The following is a 25,232-nucleotide window of genomic DNA, read 5'->3' on the forward strand; positions in this document are numbered from 1 at the left end:
ATTTAAGATGAAAGAAATAGGAACTGAACATTTTCAGTAAGGGGAAGGGGTGGGGCATGTTTTGATACGTACATTTTATACATGTTGTTGCCAATATGTAAAACATAGCAATATCCTAGCCTTTTGTAAAGACCGATGTTTACATGGTGTATAGGCTGATGTACATGGTGCACGTGTAGAATGCGGTGTTAATTTGGTCACTTTTATGGTACATTTGTACAGATTAGTTGGTTCATTTATCACTGGCCATGTGTTTCTGTGGAATTGGCTGATCTCAATATGTGTTCCTGACTTATTAACCACTAACTCACTCCAAGATCTGGTAATTCATGGACTAATTGTGCCTGCTTACAACTCCCTATAGGTCACCAAGTCTATCATCATCATTGTACATCTACATTGGTTTCAGTTGATCATGACATGAACTTTCACCTTTGAACTCTGATTTTAGATAGGGGTCAATACACCTAATGGTTATTTATTAAGTGGTAACGAGTTGGGGTTTCACTTATGTCTTTAACACCTGGTGAGGTACAGAGGCCATCCATCCCAGTGTGAGAAAGTGCTGTTTTAGTGAGATATTTAACAGGAGTGCCGACTTCCTGTTTAATAATAAAAAAATAAGTAAGACCAAACAGTAGAGAATTTCAATACATGTTTTATTGCAATTGTATGTAAGCTCTATCAAACTGTAGATCATAACAATACATGTTTTATTGTATGTAAGCTCTATCAAACAGTAGAACACTACAATACATGTTTTATTGTATGTAAGCTCTATCAAACAGTAGAACACTACAATACATGTTTTATTGTATGTAAGCTCTAGCAAACAGTAGAACACTACAATACATGTTTTATTGTATGTAAGCTCTACCAAACAGTAGAACACTACAATACATGTTTTATTGTATGTAAGCTCTACCAAACAGTAGAACACTACAATACATGTTTTATTGTATGTAAGCTCTACCAAACAGTAGAACACTACAATACATGTTTTATTGTATGTAAGCTCTACCAAACAGTAGAACACTACAATACATGTTTTATTGTATGTAAGCTCTACCAAACAGTAGAACACTACAATACATGTTTTATTGTATGTAAGCTCTACCAAACAGTAGAGCACTACAATACATGTTTTATTGTATGTAAGCTCTACCAAACAGTAGAACACTACAATACATGTTTTATTGTATGTAAGCTCTACCAAACAGTAGAACACTACAATACATGTTTTATTGTATGTAAGCTCTACCAAACAGTAGAACACTACAATACATGTTTTATTGTATGTAAGCTCTACCAAACAGTAGAACATTACAATACATGTTTTATTGTATGTAAGCTCTACCAAACAGTAGAGCACTACAATACATGTTTTATTGTATGTAAGCTCTACCAAACAGTAGAACACTACAAGACATGTTTTATTGTATGTAAGCTCTACCAAAACAGTAGAACACTACAAGACATGTTTAATTGTATGTAAGCTCTACCAAACAGTAGAACACTACAATACATGTTTTATTGTATGTAAGCTCTACCAAACAGTAGAACACTACAATACATGTTTTATTGTATGTAAGCTCTACCAAACAGTAGAACACTACAATACATGTTTTATTGTATGTAAGCTCTACCAAACAGTATGAAGCTCTCATTACAAGACATGTTTCATTGTATGTAAGCTCTACCAAACATTAGAGCACTACAATACATGTTTTATTGTATGTAAGCTCTACCAAACAGTAGAGCATTACAATACATGTTTTATTGTATGTAAGCTCTACCAAACAGTAGAACACTACAATACATGTTTTATTGTATGTAAGCTCTACCAAACAGTAGAACACTACAATACATGTTTTATTGTATGTAAGCTCTACCAAACAGTAGAGTACTACATTACATGTTTTATTGTATGTAAGCCCTACTAGACAGTAGATCATTACAAGACATGTTTTTGTAGTCACTAGCCAGTATATACATAGGCTTATAAATTACCATACAAATAGATGTTAGTAGCTCAAAGGCATTGTAAATTGCATGGTGAGATGTTTGTCACATCACAGAGGGACGATCAGAATTGTGATTGAGGAAAACACTTAACAGAATGTTGTGTAAGATGTCAGCAATACCAGTAATGACATGGAATCTCTCGACATATCGGTGGCAGATTTTACCTTGATCTTACTAACGAGAGTAACATGTAAGGCTTATTCTCCAGGTGTTTCTTACATTTATCTTAGCACTGTATTGCACTTCTCTGCTGGCTAGAAGAGGATATCCTTACTGTCTAAATGCACAGCAGGGACTCGCAGGGAATACGGTATATAATACAAAGAAGTAACACCAACAGTGTGAACAAAATATATTATGGAATGTTCAAGCTGGGTACGCTTCTTTATTACGGTATTAAGATATGGATGGGTCAAAAAAGTAATTGATATTATTGGTATGTTCTGGGGAAATGCAGGATTCTTACAAAGGTGTTACCATGTTCAACCCAATAAGTGTCCAGGGCATTTTAAAAAGAATGAAAAAAAAAATGAAAAGGTTGTTATTAAGACAAAATTATTGCAAACCTATACAGTTTTCGTCTTTATTTATGCCCAAACAATTGAAATTGAGGCCTCAGAAGGGGAAGGGGTGCTTAAAGGGATATAGGAGGTTATTCAGTTGAATACGGTATGTCTGTAGGATATGGGGCAAGGAATCAAGACCCACATAAAGCAAAGACGATCATAGAATTAACAACAGAAAACACAAGTAAACAAAGGGAAAAAATGTAATAATAAGTTAAACACAAGAAACCATCAGGCAAGCAGAGCAAAAGGCATATACTAGTCGTGATGTTCAATACAGTAATATGCATTTACCAAGGTAATGATGGTTTTTTCCAAATTTCAAATGATTGTCAGATGAACATTACAACTCTTTGAAGTCTCTGGTTATTATTTACCAAAATTTGAAATCTGGTTACCATACTGTGGATGTCAAAAGCCTGGTGTATGGTGGCCAAGGTACGATATATAGGGGCCAAAAACAGTTGACATATTATCATTGTGACATTATGTAGACTTCTAATGAGTTTAAAAATAAAATATAAACTAACTTTATTTTACATCGATTGCAAAGCAAGTTATGGTATACAATTTATACAAATCACTCTCGATGGCCCGGATGAATGCTCGGTAATGAATGTTTCACACTTAGTATAGGCCTCTTGTTGTTATTTCATTATGAAGTATATTTATGATTTATGACAGTTTGAGGTGAAGAGGCTTCTTATAATCATTTCCAACCTAAAAAAAAAAAAAATTTTGATTCATATTTTCATCTAGGACATTACATTATATGAAAATTTTAAAAAGGAAAGCAAGCATTTAACCTTGTTTCATAACCAAATAACTGGTATATCTAAATGTGCTATGGTACACTGACTTTCTGTGTTTCTCATTTTGGAAACCAAACTAGATATTAAGTACAGTGTTTAAGAAATCAGTGAAGCTGAACATGCCGAGCTCTCTATGTAATTAAACGTGAACAGGTGAGTAATCTGTCTTTCATACTCAGATTGATAGATGTTGTAGTTGATCGTTTTTCTGTAACCTGCTGCACCGCTATAAATTATATCGAGCATCAAAAAGAAAATTTCTATACCGTCCCTGTATATTAAATGTAAAATACAGAATAATTATATGGACTTAACAAGTCAATATGGATGAGTCAAAGAATGAAAGTTGAACAAGCAGAAAACCATCCCATATTAAACCAATGGCTACAATGACTGCCTTTAATCACTATTCAGTAACTCAATGACAAAAAATTTGTAAGAAGGAACAGTCCTTTTTTGTAAGGGTTGAAGTTTTCAAAGGGGAAGTTGTTCTTATGTAAGGGTTTGGAGTTGTTTAAGGGAAATTCCTTCTCTTATAAGGGTTGGAGTTATTAAAGGAGTAGTCCTTCATTTTACAAACATAGTCATTCCAAGTTCCTGTTAGTTATATATATCAGGGACACTTATAAATATAGATATATGTACATATGTTAACTTTGACTTTTAACATATTTTAAACGCAAAGGGATTAGGCACAAGTTATTGCAACTTATGAAGCCTTTGCCAATCAACATGAAATATTTACACATGTTACTTTAAATATGATGCGCATTATAAACATACAGTGAGAACTAACGCTATATACAACATTGATGATGTAGCAATTCTGGAGATAAGAAAGCATTCACATATTATGTACACATGTCTCTGATCAAACTAAGAACCATATTTAACTCATTCAACCCTAAACACACATCAAAGACTAGACCAGTCTATTATGAAATTTCAGGGGTGAGTGAGTTTAGGCACAGTTTACTTTACACATATACTATTCTCCTTGTACAAATCGGAGCTCAGTTTTTAAACTACCAAAAGGTCCAGTGTTTGTGCATGTGCACTCCTTCCTCTATCTACCCTCCCTAACATCCTGTAATCACAATGGCTGTATATATCTACCCTCCCTAACATCCTGTAATCACCTCAGCTGTATCTACCCTCCTGACCTACTGGCTAAATGGTGACTTACTTACAGGTTTCAAATCACAGGTATATGCAAAAGATGTAGAACGGCAACATTTCTTGTTTACCACATATATGTATAACTCCTGAAAATGAAAAAAAAAATGAATAAACAATGACTTAAACTGAAAAATGCAATGTATGTGACAATTTTGTTGATCTCGAAGAAGAATATTAGATCTCCATCCAGAAGCTTTTCGTTGGATCCATCTATATATAACTCAGTGTTAACTCCTGTGTGAGTTCCCGTCTGATGATAGGACAGCTGGAGAACGAGTTAAATGGTCATCTCATCTACATGATTCTTATAGAGGCCAACCCAATAAAGAGTCTCCCGCTCGTGAGAGCGGGAAAGAGAGAGAGAAGGAGAGAGAGAGGGGAAAGGGAGAAGGGGGAGAGAGTGCCCTCTCTACTAGGGCATAATAGATAGTAATTACAATTACCAGTGACTCTGTAAGCTATTGTCTGTGTTCAATGAGGAGTACATACATGTAGATTGTTTGCATGGTTTGTAACTATAAATCAGCCACTTGATCCAGCCTCAGCACTTTGTATTCAACTTCAGGATGTGTAACAATGACGTGACAGCTTAATGATATTACTCAATTCTGATTCTAGATATAGATTTCCAGAAATTAGAGAGCGTTTGTTGTGTAATGATGACATATCAGCAGATATATATATACAAGCAGTACCATAGGATAAGTTACATACATAACTAAATATGGGAGAAGGTCTCTCGATGATATTGGCATGTCCAGTAGTCTGCAGTCCGCAGTCTGGAGACCAAGTTGGAATGTGTGAACCACATTGATCATGAGACATATACAACAGTATGCAAATGTGTTGCTGAAACACGTGCACACAGTAAATATGCTTCATGAAAGTGATTACAATTTCAGGCATTGTCTTGCATTTTAGGAACAGCTTTGAATAAGTTTCCTTGTGTATATATCAAATATTTCAGTGGAAAAGGAGAGGAATGGAAAAGTCGGGAAAATATTCCTTCTACTTTTGACTGATAAATGGTAGATTATTCATGGTGGGCACCAAGCTTAAGGATATCTTGTTTATCTTAATGAACAGGGATTCTAACAGTAACAAGCCTTTCAGCCTGTATATTTTGATATCAGTACTTACATGTCCAAAGTACTTGTTTTTATATAAGCAGTAATTGCCTTGTTCAATGCTATTTACAGTATTCAGAGGAAAAAACACTTAAGGAGAAAGTGAGCCCCTATAGATATAGAGAGCTTGTTTACAACAAACTTATAATGCTATAGGCACTTAAGAAATAATAAATGTTATGATCAGCAGAAACTGTATTAGATATATATCACAAATACACTGGTTAAGAACACTCGTGTTTTTTGTACATAGAATGTAGGGATTTAATTTTTCTTTTATCAGTACATATATATTGTGTCCACTTCACCGACATTGCTGGCCATGGTAATTTTGTGGCAGGTCACAGTGACATTATACTGGCCATGGTCATTTTTTTGCAGGATCACAACACAGTAATTCAATTAAGTTGACAAATTGTCCAGTTTTAGTCAAGCTCCTTGTACATTATATACCATTGTTATTTATATACCTCCATATTTGGTAGATATGTCATTTTACAGTGCTCTCAAAGACTACATCTAGTGAGACATCAATGTCTTGTTTTCCGTTAATTAATTATGAGGACGGTATGATTTTCGTATGCACAGATGAAAGTTTCTGTTTTATTTATTAGGGCAAATACGATTGAAGTCCTAGATTGGTATCACTGGCTAATACATGTTACTACAATTGTATGACACCAGATGGTAAAGATCACGTTGATAGACTAGTATGGTATGGTAATTTTTAGACTCGTTTGGTTCAAGTTACACATCAAATATGGCTTCCAGGTTGTGACCTATAAGATAATGTTATTTAATGAATATGATTGTTATCAGATATATATGTCTGTGTAATATATCCTATATGTATGTGGTGTTCCAAAAACATTTTAATTTCGGCTTTATATGAGAGTTGGCCAGGTTGTACTGAAAACCAGCGCAGGTTGATAGAGGGATCATTTAGTGATCAGCCGAGCACAGGTGACTTTTCATACAATGACCATTGTTTTGAGTAACACCATACACAGTAGGACTGTAACAAAAGCTTTAATTGTTATTGAAATTATAATTAGGATCTTCCAAATAAAGATAGGTCTTGTCTTGGGACAAATGATATAGGTATTATAGTAATTGTATTTCATTAATATTAGGGTCAAATATATATAAGGTATATTTGAATTTGTAGTTTAATTTAAAACAATATATTGGACAGCAGCAGGTCAAGGTGCTGATGCATATCCTGAGAGATGACATCGCATGTCCAAATGATGGATATCCAGAGAGACGACCTTACATTTCCAAATGATGGATATCCTGAGAGATAACCTCGCATCTCCAAATGATGGACATCCTGAGAGACGACCTTACATTTCCAAATGATGGATATCCTGAGAGATAACCTCGCATCTCCAAATGATGGACATCCTGAGAGACGACCTTACATTTCCAAATGATGAATATCATGAGAGATAACCTCGCATCTCCAAATGATGGACATCCTGAGAGATGACCTCACATCTCCATATATTATATGAGGGATATCCTGAGATAGATAATCTCACATCTCCAAATGATGGACATCCTGAGAGATAACCTTGCATTTCCAAATGATGGACATCCTGAGAGATGACCTGACATCTCCACATGATGGATATCCGCATCTCCAAATGATGGACGTCCTGAGAGAGATAACCTCGCATCTCCAAATGATGGATATCCTGAGAGATGACCTCACATCTCCACATGATAGATATCCTGAGAGAGATGACCTCACATCTCCAAATGATGGACATCCTGAGAGATGACTTCACATCTCCACATAATAATGAAATTCTTGAGACGACCTCACATCTCCACATGATGGATATATATATCCGCATCTCCAAATGATGGACGTCTTGAGAGAGATAACCTCGCATCTCCAAATGATGGATATCCTGAGAGACGACCTCACATCTCCACATGATGGATATCCTGAGAGATGACCTCACATCAAAGAAACTGTCCATTGTTATAAATTACTGTCCATATGCATGTTTTTCGAACTATTTTGAGATTTTACTGCTGTCTGCATACAAAGTTTATCGATACATTTATTCAAGCTACTATATTCTCAAGGTCCGGTGATAATCATTTGGCCAAAAAATATATGTCTGTTTAGCGTTTCCCGATCAACCCTAATTTTTTACCCCTGACCCTAATTTTTTTTCCATTTTTCTATGAAAAAATATTTAAAACTTGGGATTTTGATTTCAGACTCCGGTTCCAGCCATCATTTTAGACTGAAAGACACTAAAAAAAATTTGAAAAAAAAAAGTCCTCCCGACTGACTGACCGACCATATTTTTTTTTGCCAATGTAACCTTAAACAAACATTTTTTTTTTGGCCTTATTGTTAAAGGGCAATTACTCCATAAGTCACAACTCTCTAAGTCTGATTTTCGACGTAGTTCAAGTAAGGTCTAGCTCTGCCTACAAAGTTTTGTTAAGTTCAGTGAATAATATCATATATTATTGTGTTTACAAGGAAAAGTTAACAGTTACATGACATACATGATGGACAAATGAATATGGCGACCATGATCATGATCTAATGGTTATAAAGTGATCTAAAACAACTTCTAATGGCATATGCTACCTTAAGTTATGTATTAGATAACAAACTAAGAAAGATCTTTTCTTCCTTATTATAGATGTGCACCTTCCACATATCAAAAGTCAAACTCTTATTTAAAATTTCCATCATTCTCCAAAAGCATGTCAACTACATTTTTCCAAGTTTTGATACCATCTTGTATACTTCAATCCATTCGTCTGTTGTGAACATTATAAAAAGATGTAGAGAAATATATCTGATATTGTTGAAAGAAATTTGACATTATAACGAAGCTTCGATATTTCCTAAGAGATGTGTGGATATGAAAACCCACTAAATTGGCCTATGGTGTTTCCATAGTAAGGGGAAGCAGGTGTACCAGATCAAAGTGATTGCACTCGTCAGATCTGTGATTTCTCTCATCAGGTTTTATGATAAGTAGATCTCTCCACCTCCTTATGTATTATTGTTGGCAGATTTTCACATGAAACATTCTGTATCTAGTTTCCAAACTGTTTTCATTCTTATACATGTAGACTCTTACATGTAGAGAGACAGACAGGTAGGTTGTTACAGGTCGACAACATTACCTTCATCTTCTATTGGGAGGTGACCCACATTCATGTTTCATTTTTAGCAAAAAAAAAAAAAAAAGTTTTAGATGCGTTTTAGAATATTTCTCTTTTCTATGAAGAGTTCTAAATTCTGAATGAGGCTTATATATTAGCTTACAACGATACTACATTTTATCTTGCATATCTGTAGACCAACAAACACAGTGGCCAAGTGGTTCAGATGTTCCAACATAATACTACAAGCCCTTCACCTCTGGGTCACAAGTTCAAATCCATTATGGGGTAGTTGCCCAGAACTGGCCTCTGATTGGTGGTTTTTCTCCCAGTACTTCGGCTTTCCTCCACTATTAAACCTGGCACATCCTTTCATATAGAACGAATGTACGTACCTGGCCTACTATACCTTTAAAACGACAACATTATCGGTCAAAAAGTCTTTTGAGCTACAATATTGCAGCTACCTTTCATGATTTTGACTTTAAATGGTACATAAAACAAACCAATAAGATACAAATCTGTTTAATTATTCTAATTCCAGATAATCCACGTTCAGTAGTATTACTATTACAAGCTTACAGATAGTAAGTCTTTATATCATATACAATGTATTTGGCTCTTTATCAAAATCTTCACTTCTGAAAAATTAGAATAAAAATAATGATGAATGTTTTCAATGACATCCTGCCAAAATAAACACTGAACATACTCAAACATAGCCCTAATTTGCTCAAATAAAGTCTGAGAATGAGTTATTAAGTTTGATCATGTTTTTAAAAAAACTGTTACATTCCTGCCAATATGGTGTCCTACTGATGAGACAGCTACCGGTTATTTGGGAGATGTTACTTTAGCTTGTCCTGTGTAAAGATCTGGTTAGTCGCAGATAGTTTCAGATACTATGAATCTTAATAACTAATTAAATGTGTCTTAAGGAATCAGATGAGTTGCATAAATGAGGGAAGGGGTCGCGGTGGCCGAGTGGTTAAAATGTCACAACACCTCTAGGTCACAAGTTAGAATCCCATGTGGGGCAGTTGCCAGGTACTGACCATTGGTTGGTGGTTTTCCTCCGAGTACTCCGGCTTTCCTCCACCAACAAACCTGGCACGTCCTTACATGACCTTGGCTGTGGACGTTAAACTATTTCAGCCCAACCTGCGTTAATGGGTGACTTGGAACCCACACTCTACAGCTGGATATGTTAAGTACAGGATCCTAAATCAGATCAATGATAATGCTAAGCTATCATGCATATGACTTTAAAAGAATAAAATGAAAGAGCTCAGAAGGTCGTGAATATTTCAATGGAAACTGGAGAAGGAATTTAAAAAAATTTAAATTCTTATCCTAAAAAGCACTTGCAGAGTGTTTCAACAAGTTGTTGTGTGATTGGTCCATTTGTTAACAGATTTTCCACACTTACTTCTTTAGTTATCTAGTTTAAATGTGAATTGTATTAATAATTGATAAAATGTTATCATCCGTCCTGGCATGCTTAATACTTCAGGTTAATAATTCCACTCTTTTTTCACATGTAATTGTGTTGGAATGTAATTATATATAAATAACCCCCACCCCCCCCCCCCACCCCCTAGAGGATTATAATATACCTCTTAAAGTATGTACATTAGATAAGAATTATGAATTATGATTCCGACCTTCTATAAGACTAGGGAAGCTGAACTGCTCCCATTGCTAGATTTTATTTGGAGTACATCAGTAATGTTTTCCAGTTCAGATGAAATTTTTTACCAATTCACCACACATCAACTCCTCATGGGTTGGAAGCAAGGCCTAATAACAGTATTGGCAGAGTTCCAGCTTCAGAGTGCTGCTATTTCTGGTGTCACTGCTACAGTAGTATAGGATGGAGGAAATATATAACATAAAAAATTAGGATTTGAATGATCAAGTTTTCACCAGGGCAAGGTCAGATTTTATTGACATGTTTATGTGATTTGTCACAGGGACTGAAATACATAAAAGTAAAAAAGGACAAATTTTTGAGAAATCTGAGTTTTATACTAAAAAAAATCCCCCAATTCAGTAAATTATATAGAACTTTAACAATATTAACAATGTACAATTAAATATTTTGGTTGTCCTGATAATTCAGGTTATAATTACTGTATGATAAATTAAGAAGTAAAATTCCATACAATTACCGTGTTCGATCCAATAAGTGCCTATGTCCCTATAAACGCCCTTCCCTTTTTTGAGGCCTTATTTCAATTGCGCAGGCATAAGACCAAATCTATCAAAACTATATAGGTTTGCAATAATTTCGTTTTCTAAAACACCCTTTCATTTTCTCAATTTTTCAAATGTCTTAGGCGCTTATTGGGTCGTTTCGAATACAGTATATAAATTATGTTGGAATAGACAAAGACCTTGGTTAGACAGACCAGTTATAACAAGTTGTAGTAGCGTTTCATATCCTTCTCCTGCTATCTTGAAAAATGTTAAGATCAAATCCATAATGAAAGGTTAAAGTGTAGCATTATATCGCACGGTGATGCTCTTATTATTGAATCAATGGTAGTAGTCAGCAGACTGCAGTGAAGACCTGCATGTGTGTGCATGCAACAGTGCTAGCTCTGTAGGCTTGACTTTGGTGAAAAGGAGGAACTTATAATGAAGAAACAATACAAGTTCCCTATGCTTGTGTAGCTGTATGAGCTGGTGAAATATAACCAGATCTGAAAGAATTAGGAAAATGATAGTTCTGTATAGATCATCATATGTTTGGAGTCGTTATCCTGGGGTGGAGGTGGTAGGGTAGGGGAGAGCTTGCTTAGGTAAGGAGTAACCTAAAAACCTGGTTGTCATAGCTAGCTAAGTTACAAACCTGACAGGGTATCCATGAATTCCTGTTCAATGTCAAGATCAAAGAATGAAGACAATGTACTGAAAATTGTTTTCTATGCTTGAAAATATAGGTCATGAATGTTTCCCAAAATAGACATTGGAAACAAATTAGTCCATAGATATGAAAAAGCACTGGATAGTGTTATTTAAGTTTAAATAAAATAATTACATCAGAATTGAAGAACAATTTACTGTATTCTATCCAGTGCCCAGGGTGGTTAAAAACTTGAAAAATGAGAGTTAAATTACTTAATAGGACCAGATTTGGGTTAATCTTTCACAAAAGTTTTTTGTAATTATTGCACATATTGATAAGCCATTGATATTTACAAAAGAAATGTGATTTTATTTTCCAGACAAACACAACATGGCCACGTTGCTTCAGACCCAGTATAACCGGTACCTACTAGAGAACGTTCCTAGACCCTACGAAATCATCTTCCCCAAACGTATCGTACGACGCAACAAAGCTATTGGGATATCAACTAAGGAACATCAAATCAAGCACCATGTAAGTATATTAGATACGGTATTCGCCGTCATTACCGCCCAGGGCACTTGTATAATTGGGGGGAGGGGTGCTAATTACGGCGAATACGGTACATATAACTGACAATTTAGTCCATTGTTTTGTTTCGGTTAAATTACACTCTGAGTGTAATGGTTGTAGACACAGTTTGCCTTATAAGTTTGATGAAAGTAAGTTTATTGTCTATGCCTACACTTTTATGGATTTTATTCACTATATAACCTATAGGTTTTTACATACAAAATGTGTGAAACTGCATGGACATGTTGAACCTAAATACAGTTACCCAGTGTATGGTAAGATAAAGTTCATTTATTAGGAGTCTACACTTTCACAGTTATTTCTGTCAGCAAAATGAGAAAGTAAATTCTAATTGTAAGAGTATGCAGGCTTTCTCTGTTGTCCATTCAGTTGGTTTTAATTATGTATATAATTACATGCAGTTTCTAACTCCTTATGTCCCTATGAATGCTGCTCCCCTTATAATTGATAGATTTATGTGGCTCCTTGGCACCTAAACCAAGCAATATTGATTACTCACTGAACATGCAGCCCATACTGTACGTTAATTTTGACTTTAGATCTGTAGTGGAGTTGTTAGCTAGCTCCAGGGCACCAACCATTGTTTAGTCTGGCTGTAGAGACTACATCAGAGACCGAGCACATTACTAAGCACTTTGTCCATCTGTCTGTCCATCTCACTGTTCTTCCATGCTTTTTTTTAGAAATTTCACTGAAAAAAAGAGCTGACTGTTTTGAACTTGCACTTTCTGATGATAGTTTATTCATATGAAGTGTTATTTCAATTAATCATTTCCATAGTTTCTTGAAATTCTTCCTTAATTTGTTCTCAGAATACACATATGTGACCTGATTTCCAAGGCAAAAGGGTCAAAAATTATCCTACTCCTTCAGTTTCTAACAACATCCCCACCCCCCCACCTCCATAAAAAAATAATAATAAAAAAAGAATTAGACTTGGTCTTTTGGTATTGGCTTTAGATGTTCTTTTGAATGTTTCATGACAAAACTGACATTTATGTTAAAATGTCTGAGATATGAATCCTTTCCTTTACAGGGTACATATGAACATTACAAACATGTGACATACGAGCTTATGATCCAGAGCAAGCTACAGAAAATACGACTGGAGCGAAACGAGTAAGTTTTCACCTTAAAATCATTTTTATCATTTGTGTGAAATATGTCAGTAAGAAATAATTCAAAACTGTGGAGGGGAGACAATTCAAGAATAAAACAAAAGATTTAGATAATTCAATGATAAAGGATGGAGATAATTCAGTAGTAAGGAGGGGAGGTAATTCAGTATTAAGAAAGAGAAATTATTCAGTAAAAAGGAGGGGAGATCATTCAATAATAAGGAGGGGAGATTATTCAGTAGTAAGGAGGGGAGATCATTCAATGGTAAGGAAGGGAGATATTCAGTAGTAAGGATGGGATCATTCAATGGTAAGGAGGGGAGATAATGAATTTAATTGGTATTAAGGAATGATATTTAATGATAATTAAGTTTGTAATGAGGAGAAATGATTAAGTAGGTATATTCTATTATATTGGCAGAATTATGTCGATATATATGCATACATCAACTTACGTCAATTTTTTTTCCCCTTCAGAATCTTACTTTCATCCGGTGTTCAAGTACGGCATTTTATAGAAGAAAACCAACAAATTGTATCACAGGTATACTAGTACTTTCCTGGTCTATTTTCTAGATAGGAATGTTCTTGAAATTCACTACATTTTAGGTCAAAAGGGACAGTTTGGCTATTTCCATAAATATTACCTCTTCTCTACTAAGAATTAGATATAGCATATTGCATTATTAGTATCCCTATGTGGGAATTCTAAACTATACAAAGAGGCCTGTGGGGGTGGGATCAGAAGGGGACTGACCCCTGGGACCTGTTGGTTGGGACCAAAAGGCTTCCACTTACAATTTGGTTATTTCCATACAAACAACCTCTTCTCTGAAACTAAGCATTGGCTAATACTCATATTGTATTGATAGCTTCTCTATGGCATGGAGATTAGAAATTGTACAAATGATTGAGCTTACCCGTTGGTCCTGAGGCACAAAGGAGCATTGATTTAGCGACAATAGAGAAAATTAAGTAACCCAGTAATTTGTTGGACAATAAAATGGATTTACCAAATTGATTGGGAGAAGGACAGTGGTCTTAATTGTTTTTAGGCAGGATTTATATGCTCTAGGGTTCCCCATCTAACAAGTGATTAAATGTAAGATGTCTACCAGCGAATAAGCCTGTCTGGAAACATAAGATGTCTACCAGAGAATAAGCCTGTCTGGAAATGTAAGATGTCTGCCAGAGAATAAGCCTGTCTGGAAATGTAAGATGTCTACCAGAGAATAAGCCTGTCTGGAAATGTAAGATGTCTACCAGAGAATAAGCAAGTCTGAAAATATAAGATGTCTACCAGCGAATAAGCCTGTCTGGAAATGTAAGATGTCTACCAGCTAATAAGCCTGTCTGGAAATGTAAGATATCTACCGGAGAATAAGTCTGTCTGGAAACAAAAATGTTACCAGGAATACTCCTGGGTCCTGAGGCACAAGGGAGCATTGATTTAGCGACAACGGAGAAAATTAATTAACCCAGTAATTTGTTGGACAATAAAATGGATTTACCAAATTGATTGGGACAAGGACAGTGGTCTTAATTGTTTTTAGGCAGGATTTATATGCTCTAGGGTTCCCCATCTAACAAGTGATTAAATGTAAGATGTCTACCAGCGAATAAGCCTGTCTGGAAACATAAGATGTCTACCAGAGAATAAGCCTGTCTGGAAATGTAAGATGTCTACCAGAGAATAAGCCTGTCTGGAAATGTAAGATGTCTACCAGAGAATAAGCCTGTCTGGAAATGTAAGATGTCTACCAGAGAATAAGCCTGTCTGGAAATGTAAGATGTCTACCAGAGAATAAGCCTGTCTGGAAATGTAAGATGTCTACCAGAGAATAAGCCTGTCTGGAAATGTAAGATGTCTACCAGAGAATAAGCCTGTCTGGAAACATAAGATGTTCTACCAGAGATATAAGCCTGTCTGGAAATAAGATTCTCTGAGAATAAGCCTGTCTGGAAAATAAGATGTCTACCAGAGAATAAGCCTGTCTGGAAACATAAGATGTCTACCAGAGAATAAGCCTGTCTGAAACATAAGATGTCTACCAGAGAATAAGCCTGTCTGGAAACATAAGATGTCTACCAGAGAATAAGCCTGTCTGGAAACATAAGATGTCTACCTGAGAATAAGCCTGTCTGGAAACATAAGATGTCTACCAGAGAATAAGCCTGTCTGGAAACATAAGATGTCTACCAGAGAATAAGCCTGTCTGGAAATGTCTACCAGAGAATAAGCCTGTCTGGAAACATAAGATGTCTACCAGAGAATAAGCCTGTCTGGAAACATAAGATGTCTACCAGAGAATAAGCCTGTCTGGAAACATAAGATGTCTACCTGAGAATAAGCCTGTCTGGAAACATAAGATGTCTACCAGAGAATAAGCCTGTCTGGAAACATAAGATGTCTACCTGAGAATAAGCCTGTCTGGAAACATAAGATGTCTACCAGAGAATAAACCTCACAGCTCACAGAGAAGTGAATGATCCCCATAGGTACTTGATGACCTTGAAGCAGTTTGACCTGTAGAACCCTGCAGTGTTGTCTAGATTTCAAGCAGATTTTATAAAAATCAATACACCAACAGTAGAAGGGTATACATATTAGGCTTGTAAAACTGATATGATGTAAGGACACATATGATCAGCAGTTATTGATATAATACATTATTTTAGAATGTGCTGACAAGCTCATGACAACTGCGGCTAGTATCTTAAAAGAGAATTTTCTTGGAAATGTACCTCCTGTTCTGTCAGACCATGTACACCAAGTTGTGTTGAAAGCATATTTTCAGAAATAATTTTGGGAGTTTGGTATTTACTTAAACCTTATTTGGTCAAATTTTTTGTCTCAAGTAGTTTTATGAAGAAAAAAAATTGAATTAATGTAAAGATCTACAAACTGTCTCTCTATTGGACCTCCTTACAAATTAATATCAGTTGATTATAGTTATTTTAAAAACAGTTAATTATCGTCGTTTAAAGACAGAAATTCAATGTGTTGGGGAAAGAGCAGAAGGCACATATTACACATGTTGTGTATCATTGATTTCTAGTTTTCTAAGTCACATAAAAATCTTCAAATGCTATTATGTGCTTGCATAGCGGAAGTGACATTCACCATGCTTTTAAACACATTGTGTTTCTTCTATTTGTTAATTCTAAATGGAGAACGTTGCTTTCAGTAGCAAGTTTCATGATATAAATCAAGCGTGTGAACAACTCTGATTAGTTTTGTTTGTTTACGGAACCTGCAGGAAAGCATGCAAAATATTGTGATTAGAAAATTGGCTCTGACAAAATATTAAAAAAAAAAAAATAATAAAAAGAAATTTATATGGAATTAGTTTGGGACACAGTAGTGGAATTCTGATAATGTTTCATAAAATTATTTAAATCTCACTTTCATATATTTTTGTTAAGCTAACTGTATGGAAAATCAATCAATAGTTATAATCATTTATGGTTTTGAAAAGCTATCTTATATTGTATGTTTCTTTGTCATGTATAATAAATTATTCTGTGAAAAAGGAAGCAGATCCTTTAACAGTCAGTATTCTATGATAGGGTTGGAACTGAACTTTCTGATTCATTATTAATAAACTCATATTTCTGAAAGACAAACATATGTGCCTCATGTTTCTGATGATGATATCACACAAAATACCATTAAATGCAAAGAAATGTCTCATAAAAAAAATGTACCAAGATGTGAGTCGTTTAGCCCTGAATCAGAACTGGGTTAGCACCATTAATAAAATGTGTTTTAGTTATATATATGTCGGGGTATACAGATCTAGACAATTTGGACAAGGTTAGGCTGCCTTAATTGGTACTAGTAGTAAAGAGATACAGTATTTGTGGAAAGTTATATATCCAGTTTAGAGTTGGAAATCGTTTATGTAATGTCTTTGATGTGTAGTTAAGACCTGAGATAGATTGATCCCTTAATGTGGTTGAGGGTGGGGACATTTGAGTGCATGCTTTGCAAGTTTATATCGGTTTATAGCAATTTCTGTGTAAAAATTCTACTATTTCATACATTCTTAGATTATGTTTATATCTCTATAGTTATAACACCCTGGAATACTGGAATCAGGTTGCAATTGTCTGTCTGTCTGTCCACCGTCCGTCCTTCTGGCTGTTTGTCTATCTGTAGACACAACCTTACTCGGCGCAATCCTCCTAAACTGCTTGACATATTTTGATGAAATTTGGTACACAGAACCCTGACATAAAGGGGAGTTGAGTAACCTATATAGGGTTCTGCAATGTCCCCTATTGATGTAGTTATTACTAAATTTGTGCAGTGGGGGGTATTAGTCGTCCACACTGGCGACAGGTCTAGTTTATCATGAACTTGTTCAGAATATGACAATTGTTGATACTTCTAGCAAGCAAGGAGAAAGGTAAATGGGGAATCGTTTTTAGTTCTAATTACTTTAAGGCACAATTTGGAATTTTGTTAAATTTGCACAATTCTAAGAATGAGTTTTGTACAGAGTAAGTGTCAGTATATCTACATGATTTAGATAAGTGTAATTATTTGTTTCCTTTGCTGGCAGCTGTATCATCAAAATATATCTCTTTCAAAATCATTCATTCCATCAACTTGATTATTTTTAAATATTTTATATGGTTTGATCCTTTTCTGGAATGTGCATGGAGTTTTGAGAGAGTGCCGGTCTTTATGTTAAGGTTACCAGAGAGGAAGTGACACGTGACCTATTATTTTACATCACCAGGCTTGGTGTATGAGACAGACAATACTTGACACATCTTGGTAACATTCTGTATATGACCATTAAAGCCCCTGAGCCTCTAGTTACTGTATAAGTCCCCACAAAGCGCCCCTCCTCCTTTTTGAGTCTTATGTAAGAAATTAAAGCATTGCAGAAGTTAAGAAAGAATCTTAATTAAAGGAACTTTTTTTGACTTCTGTAATGCTTTGCTATGATGAATTTAGAGTATGGAATTCCTTAAAGAACATTGATGAAACTTGGATTGGCAGCTTTGTCAGTATTGGATGGTAGTCCAACTATCAGATTCTTTCTGATGCAGTTTGGCTCGATAATCATCACATCAAAATATTGTTAAAATCATAATTTGTGCCAAATTGTCACACTTCTCACTACTGTAAAATTCAGTCATGCTTTGCTCATTGAATCTGACACTGCATCCTTTAGGGAAATCTTTCTAATAATTCAATGACTTTTAGATCAATGTGTCCTGTTCTTTTTCTAACTTAATTTCCAGTAGAGCGGCTGGTTTTCAATAAAATTTGGTTTGGTGTTTCAAATTTAATTTTTGTTATGTGTTGTATATATATATATATTTAAATTAGAAACCTAATTAATTCCTTAATTTATGCTTAAATTTTACTTTGCTATAAAGATTTTGTCATAGTACATTGAAATCAATACAATGATTTAGAACTTATATCTATAAAATACCATTTATAATCCTTTCCTTGATTGGAATGGTAGGTAATATGTAGGGTGTCTTTTACCCACTTTTTATTCCGTTTTTGCATACTACAGAGTTGCCTCCCTTGCGGGTAGGTAGCCTTTGTAAAGTCATTATTATGTGTGCCAAATTCACATCGTTTTCTCTAAAAAGTATGATGTTACGCCCGCAAACACATGACGTCACTATTCGCAAGGGCAGATAACTCTGTAATATAAAAATAGAGAATAGTGAATAAGACTGTAAGGATACAATATTACACGGTTATTTATGCGGGTTAAAATTTCTGAAATTTTAAATACAGACAAGAAAATTCAGTTTTAGTGGTTTTAAATTTTAACGGTTTTAAATTTTTACATCTGGCTTTCAGGATATGCACATATGATTCAAACATTTATCAATATTGCCCAGATCAAATTTTTGCCATCATTACAATGTTTTGTGAAATTGAAAATAACATCACTGGGAAAATGTTCAGCTTTATATAAACAGTCTAAAAATTTGAAATGGAAGTTTTAGTCAATTTGAAACCATTAACTAATGTCATCATATTGATTTTGCAATGAGAATCAAAATATCTGCTTTCTACCAATTTTGACAAAGTTATTAACTAGTTGATTTTTGGACAATTAATTGTTTAAATTTGATTTGTAGGGGAGATAAGAATTTATGATGAGTATTTGTGTCATTTGCACCTCTTGTGATATATATGTGTTATTTTACTGTAATGTGTTGTCTTTTTCAGACTGTAGAACACTGTTTTTACCATGGTTATGTACGAAAGGACCAGTGGTCGAGTGTCGCTGTCAGTACCTGCCACGGAATCAGGTAAAATGTTATTATACATCTGACAGTTTGAACTTCTCAAGGTCTACCACTGGGATTTCACTGAAACTTGGCTGAAATGATCCTGATATGATCCATCATCAATACTCCATGGGTTACTATCACTGCTGTTATATCCACCCTTAGACTATGTTAAAGAGACTTCCTTTGAAGATTGTAGTGATAATCAACCCTAGTGTACTACCGTTTTGCTACGACATATTCCAAAGATGGATATCACGACAGTGATGATCTCCAACTAGTGTTGTTATTTTTTGAGTTCATACAAAATCCAAGATGGCCACCATGACATTTATTAGGTCATCTGACCCGAAGGGTCAGGATGACCTATTGTCATCATGCACCGTCCGTCGTCGTGCGCCGTGCGCCGTGCGCCGTGCGCCGTGCGTAAACTTTTTATTCAAACGACTTCTTCTCAATAACCGGAAGGCCCAGGGTACTCATATTTGGCCTGTGACATGCTTGGATGAAGGGCTACCAAGTTTGTTCAAATGAATGACCTTAACCTTCATTCAAGGTCACGGGGGTCAAAAAGGCTAAAATATTTAAACGACTTCTTCTCAAGAACCAGAAGGCCCAGGGTACTGATATTTGGCCGGTAGGATGCTGGGATGAAGGGCTACCAAGTTTGTTCAAATAAATGACCTTGACCTTCATTCAAGGTCACAGGGGTCAAATAGGCTAAAATCATTTAAACAAATTCTTGTGAATAACTAAGAGGCCTAGAGACCTGATATTAGGCTGTGGCATGCTAGGATAAAGGGCTACCAAGTTTGTTCAAATGAATGACCTTGATCTTCATTCAAGGTCACAGGGGTCAAATAGGCTAAAATCTTTAAATGACTTCTTCTTAAGAACCAGAAGGCCCAGGGTACTGATATTGGGCATGTAGCATGCTGGGATGAAGGGATACCAAGTTTGTTCAAATAAATGACCTTGACCTTCATTTAAGGTCACAGGGGTCAAATAGGCTAAAATCTTTAAATGACTTCTTTTCAAGAACTAGAAGGCCAAGGCTACTGATATTGGGCATGTAGCATGCTTGGATGAAGGGCTACCAAGTTTGTTCAAATGAATTACCTTGACCTTCAATCAAGGTCACAGAGGTCAAATAGGCTAAAATCTTTAAACGACTATGTTGTATTGTACTAATAGTCAGATGACCGTTAAGGCCCATGGGCCTCTTGTTTTGAATTCAGGCTTTTTCAGTTTATACTATTTCTGTTGTAGGGGAGTCATCAACCTTAACAATGAGACGTATGTTATCCAGCCCCTATTGGGAGGGGACGAAGGGGTAAGTTGTGATGTAGGGGTCGATTCTCTCAAGGTACTCACATAGTAAATAATGTATCTAGTGATGTTCTGAAGTGGAGGAATTTCTTAAAAATTAAGCAAATAGTTAGCAATTACTGAATTAAAAAATAGAATTATGTAATATATTGCATGGTAATTTTGTATTCCTGTTTTCTCTATTAAGACATTCAAAGCACGATACACTTATTTTACAATACACTTTGGAAAAAAAAGTCTTTTGAACAAATCTGCAAAATATTCATTTTGACGGTGTGTAATCTGCTATAAATCATTGATTTGATCTTTTGGCAAGAACACATCAATCTGTAGCACAAATTTGAAGTCATATTTTATAATTTGTAGAAAAGCATGTCACAAGTATCTTATAAATGGAAAATGAAACAAAAACTTTTTATTCCTGATGCATTGATATTGCGCCATGTTGTAACCAGCTTGGAAATGAAATTTAAAGCTGCTTTTGTTTTTGATTGCTTACTTAATTTTGATGTTTGGCTCTTTCAGACTGAACATCCTCACATAGTATTTAAAGCAACTCCATCCGAGTCGGAGACATGTGGTGAGTAGAAATGTATAGAAACATAACATTGACATCATTTTATCTTCTGAATTTGTTACTTTATTATGAGCCATATAGAAATCAGCTTGTCTGTCTGGCTGTCTCTCGATTTTTAGCCTGGTACCATTACCATCAGATGGTGAACTAGTCAAATCGCCTTTCATACGTGATCAGTTGTCTGTCTGTCAGTATGTTACAGTGTATGTCACGATGGTACCAAAGGTTGGTCAAGAATTTTCTGACTCCTTCTGGCCTGATGAGTGGTATCCATATAGGGAAATGAAACAAAATGTAGAACATCCGTGTGTAATCATTGTAATATCTGGAGGGATGATACAAGCCTACTGATTAAAGTTTTGCTCTAAAAATCAATATCCCAAAAAGGCTATATTTACATTATGTATACTTGTATGTTTTCTAGGAAATGAGCATGGTCAATGGCTGCCATTCCAGGAGCTACACAAGGGAGAGTTCATTAAGCGTGTCAAGCTCCTGAAGGCTAAACAGGTTTGTTTCTCAATCATTTTACTACAACGAAATATCACGTACCTTGCCTACTATATATATTCTTCCGTTAAGTACCTGGGCAACTTTAACTGAGGGCTTCCCTAGCTATCAAAATAAGGGATTCCCTTGTGTTGTCATTTTAGGACCCTACCAAAGATAATACCGTATAGGTCCAAAATGTCATCATTAAAAAAGGAATGTTTCATAATTCTTTCACTATTCAACTAGTGCCATGGTTATCTAATCACTGTGACGGTTCTTAACTAATTAAGATTAAGAAATAATCGGGCAGGGACTAGCAAAGAGCTTTGTAGACAGCCAGGTTGTCACGTTTTCTAAGTTTGTATTTATTAAGTTCCACTGCACCTACATCTATTACCGTATTCGACCTAAAAAGTGCCCCGGGCGTTTAAAAAATGAAAAAATAAAAAGGTGCTTAATAAGACAAAATTATATTGCAAATCTATACAGTTTTGTGTAGTTTTGGTCTTTATTTATTCCTGGGCACTTGAAATTGAGACCTCAAAAAGGGGGAAGGGCACTTAAAGAGACATATGCGCTTATTAGGTCGAATATGGTATATATGAAATATAAAGTAGATCTCAAAGGCATCATTTCTATGACAACCAAATTCATCTCACAGGGTACACAGCCCAAACTTAAAAAGGTACCAAAAGAGTTGAACTAGAATTTATGGTGTTCAAAAGAAACAAATAGTCACAGTTGTGTTTTTTGTCTTTTTTTTCAGCAATCTAGCCAACAGAACGAGAATGGGGACAGAGTGGTGACAGACAAAATGATGAAGTTGGCCCTGATTATGGACCACACTACAGTGAGTAAACCACTACAGAGTAGTACTGTATTCGCCTGTGAGACACATTATTATTTCCTGATTCACATGTAAAAGATTTGCAAGTTTATGTTATATGGGATACAATGCTGATGTTAGAGGCATCGCATGTTGTAAAACATGAGATAGGGGCATTCATGCAACTTCAACTGCAAGCGTATCATATCTTCTTTAGAAAGGGGAGGGCACTTATAGGGGGAGGGATGCTAATTAAGGTTCCTGCATTGGAGGGTGACAGTGCCTAGTGTCATCCTGAGTATGTCACTGTCACCGGAGGGTTTGCTTGGTTAATCCATATGCTTACCTACATTTAACTATACAGTATGCCATTAACACAGGCAGATAAAATATCCACAATTGTGATGTATTATTGACAAACAAATATCAGAAGTCAAAGTTGTGTTAAGAGTTTCACAAAGTATAAATGGGGTTTCTCCTTCTTAAATGCAAGCGTATCATATTTTTCATCATTTGATCTTGTCATATGGATATATACTATCACTAGGGAAAATTTGGAAAAAAATTTTGATACGAAATATAAAAAAAATACTGATTTGTTTTATCATTTATCGAATGCAAAGTTTACAATTCCTTATTTATTTTACAGTGTAATCAGCTCAACTTCAGCTTTGCAGAGATGGTCACCTATACTATACAGATAGCCAACATGGTCGATTTGGTAGGTATAATTCTCCTATAATCTAAACAACATAAATTTGTATGTTTTTCCTGTTAACCGGAACATTAACCTTATGTAAGTACAGTCAAACCTGTATATACTTACTGCTAAGGGAGGTAATTCCAGAAGAAATCGCAGTCAAAGCAACGTAACTCAACAAGTTGTTTTGTAGGAAAGCTATGGACGTATTGAAGAAAAGCTTTATTTGAAAAATGTAAACCTATGATATATATATAAAGAATATCCTACTTTGTTTTCAGTCGTTATATGATTTTGACAAAGGCCAAAATTACCACTCACTTGAGTCGAGAGGTTGTTATGCACAGTTTTGATACAGTAAAAACAGATGAGGAATCTAAAAACCGGTCGTTAAAGACATTTTGTCGTTATGTACAGGATCAACCTCTGGGGATAAAAGGCAGTTATGGAATTAATTTGTTTATATGCTACACAGTGGGAGGTATTAATTGTACACAAACTGTCGTTTCCTCTGAAAAGTGTGATGTTGGACTAAAAAACACATTATGTAACATTGGATAATATACCTATAAATCTGCACATAGCTGATAATTCTATGATTTGTGCAAGTACACAATATCAGTTAGTAGCCATGAACTTTCAAGGCTATCTTGTACTCTTACTGGGTTTTACCTGTTTAACCAAAAATAAACATTATTTTCTGACAAAAAAAATCAACAGTGAATATTTATGTTCTTTGTGATATCACATGAATACTAAAAAATGTGCACTTTTTGTAAAATATGCTTTTTAAATATCAAAAATGGCCCCTATAACAAAAGTTAATGTAAGAATCACACATTTAGGAGAGGATGTATATTTTCAGCTATATGTTTTTTGTAATTATTCCTTTGTATTTTATGCCTTTTGGGTGTGAAGAACTGTACCCTGAGTTTTAATTTATTTTTTTCTGTCCATAATTTTCCAGTATTACAAGGAAATCGGGATGAGGACCCCTATAGTTTACTTGGAACATTGGAACCAGGAGGACAAAATTACCATCTCACCAAACCTCCGCAAAAACCTGGAGCAGATCCTACTGTACAAGGGGAGAGAACTCACACAGGTCGAACATGATGCGGCCCATCTGTTGATGTAAGTCAGCAGATCTCCTCTTGAAGGACGAAATTACACAAGACAAGGAGGGAATTCGTTAAAAAAAGGGGGGAGGGAGTTTGAGACACTATTGTTGTACAAAAGATTTTTCGTCTGAGAAAATAGCAATTGAATCAAGGGGAGATAACTTTTGCAGAGCAATTGTTTGTGTGTGTGGGTGTATATGGGCCGGGTGTGTGTGTGTGTGTGGGTGTATATGGGCCGGGTGTGTGTGTGATAATGTGATATGTTTGTTTACCATATACGTGTTGTGTTACAGAGGTGAAGACCTTGAAGATAACTCTATAGGCATGGCTATTCCTGATTCTGTGTGCACAAAAAGGGCCGTCGGTATTAGTAAGGTGTGTAAACTTTATTTATAAGATCACAAAGACCAGCTTGAGCTTAGACTGGCATCATTACAAACTTGACTTTTCCTTCACTGATCAAACTTTAATTAAATCTTGCTGGTAGAATCC

At 35.3% G+C, this 25,232-nt stretch overlaps 1 protein-coding gene across 2 annotated transcripts in view; it reads left to right on the forward strand.

Annotated features, from left to right (window-relative positions):
• The window catches only part of LOC138314463 (disintegrin and metalloproteinase domain-containing protein unc-71-like), a 53,886-nt gene that overhangs the window by 8,986 nt on the left and 19,668 nt on the right, over positions 1-25,232 (forward strand). For both annotated transcript variants that reach the window (XM_069254815.1, XM_069254816.1), the window contains exons 2-12: positions 12,087-12,241; positions 13,338-13,420; positions 13,897-13,963; positions 19,634-19,716; positions 20,965-21,028; positions 21,550-21,604; positions 22,026-22,111; positions 22,860-22,943; positions 23,569-23,640; positions 24,587-24,753; positions 25,034-25,115. In XM_069254815.1, coding sequence (XP_069110916.1) covers positions 12,087-12,241; positions 13,338-13,420; positions 13,897-13,963; positions 19,634-19,716; positions 20,965-21,028; positions 21,550-21,604; positions 22,026-22,111; positions 22,860-22,943; positions 23,569-23,640; positions 24,587-24,753; positions 25,034-25,115 — 998 coding nt within the window. The remainder of the gene's footprint in view (positions 1-12,086; positions 12,242-13,337; positions 13,421-13,896; positions 13,964-19,633; positions 19,717-20,964; positions 21,029-21,549; positions 21,605-22,025; positions 22,112-22,859; positions 22,944-23,568; positions 23,641-24,586; positions 24,754-25,033; positions 25,116-25,232) is intronic.

This window comes from Argopecten irradians, chromosome 2 (assembly GCF_041381155.1).
Source record: "Argopecten irradians isolate NY chromosome 2, Ai_NY, whole genome shotgun sequence".
Classification (NCBI taxonomy): Eukaryota; Metazoa; Mollusca; class Bivalvia; order Pectinida; family Pectinidae; genus Argopecten; species Argopecten irradians.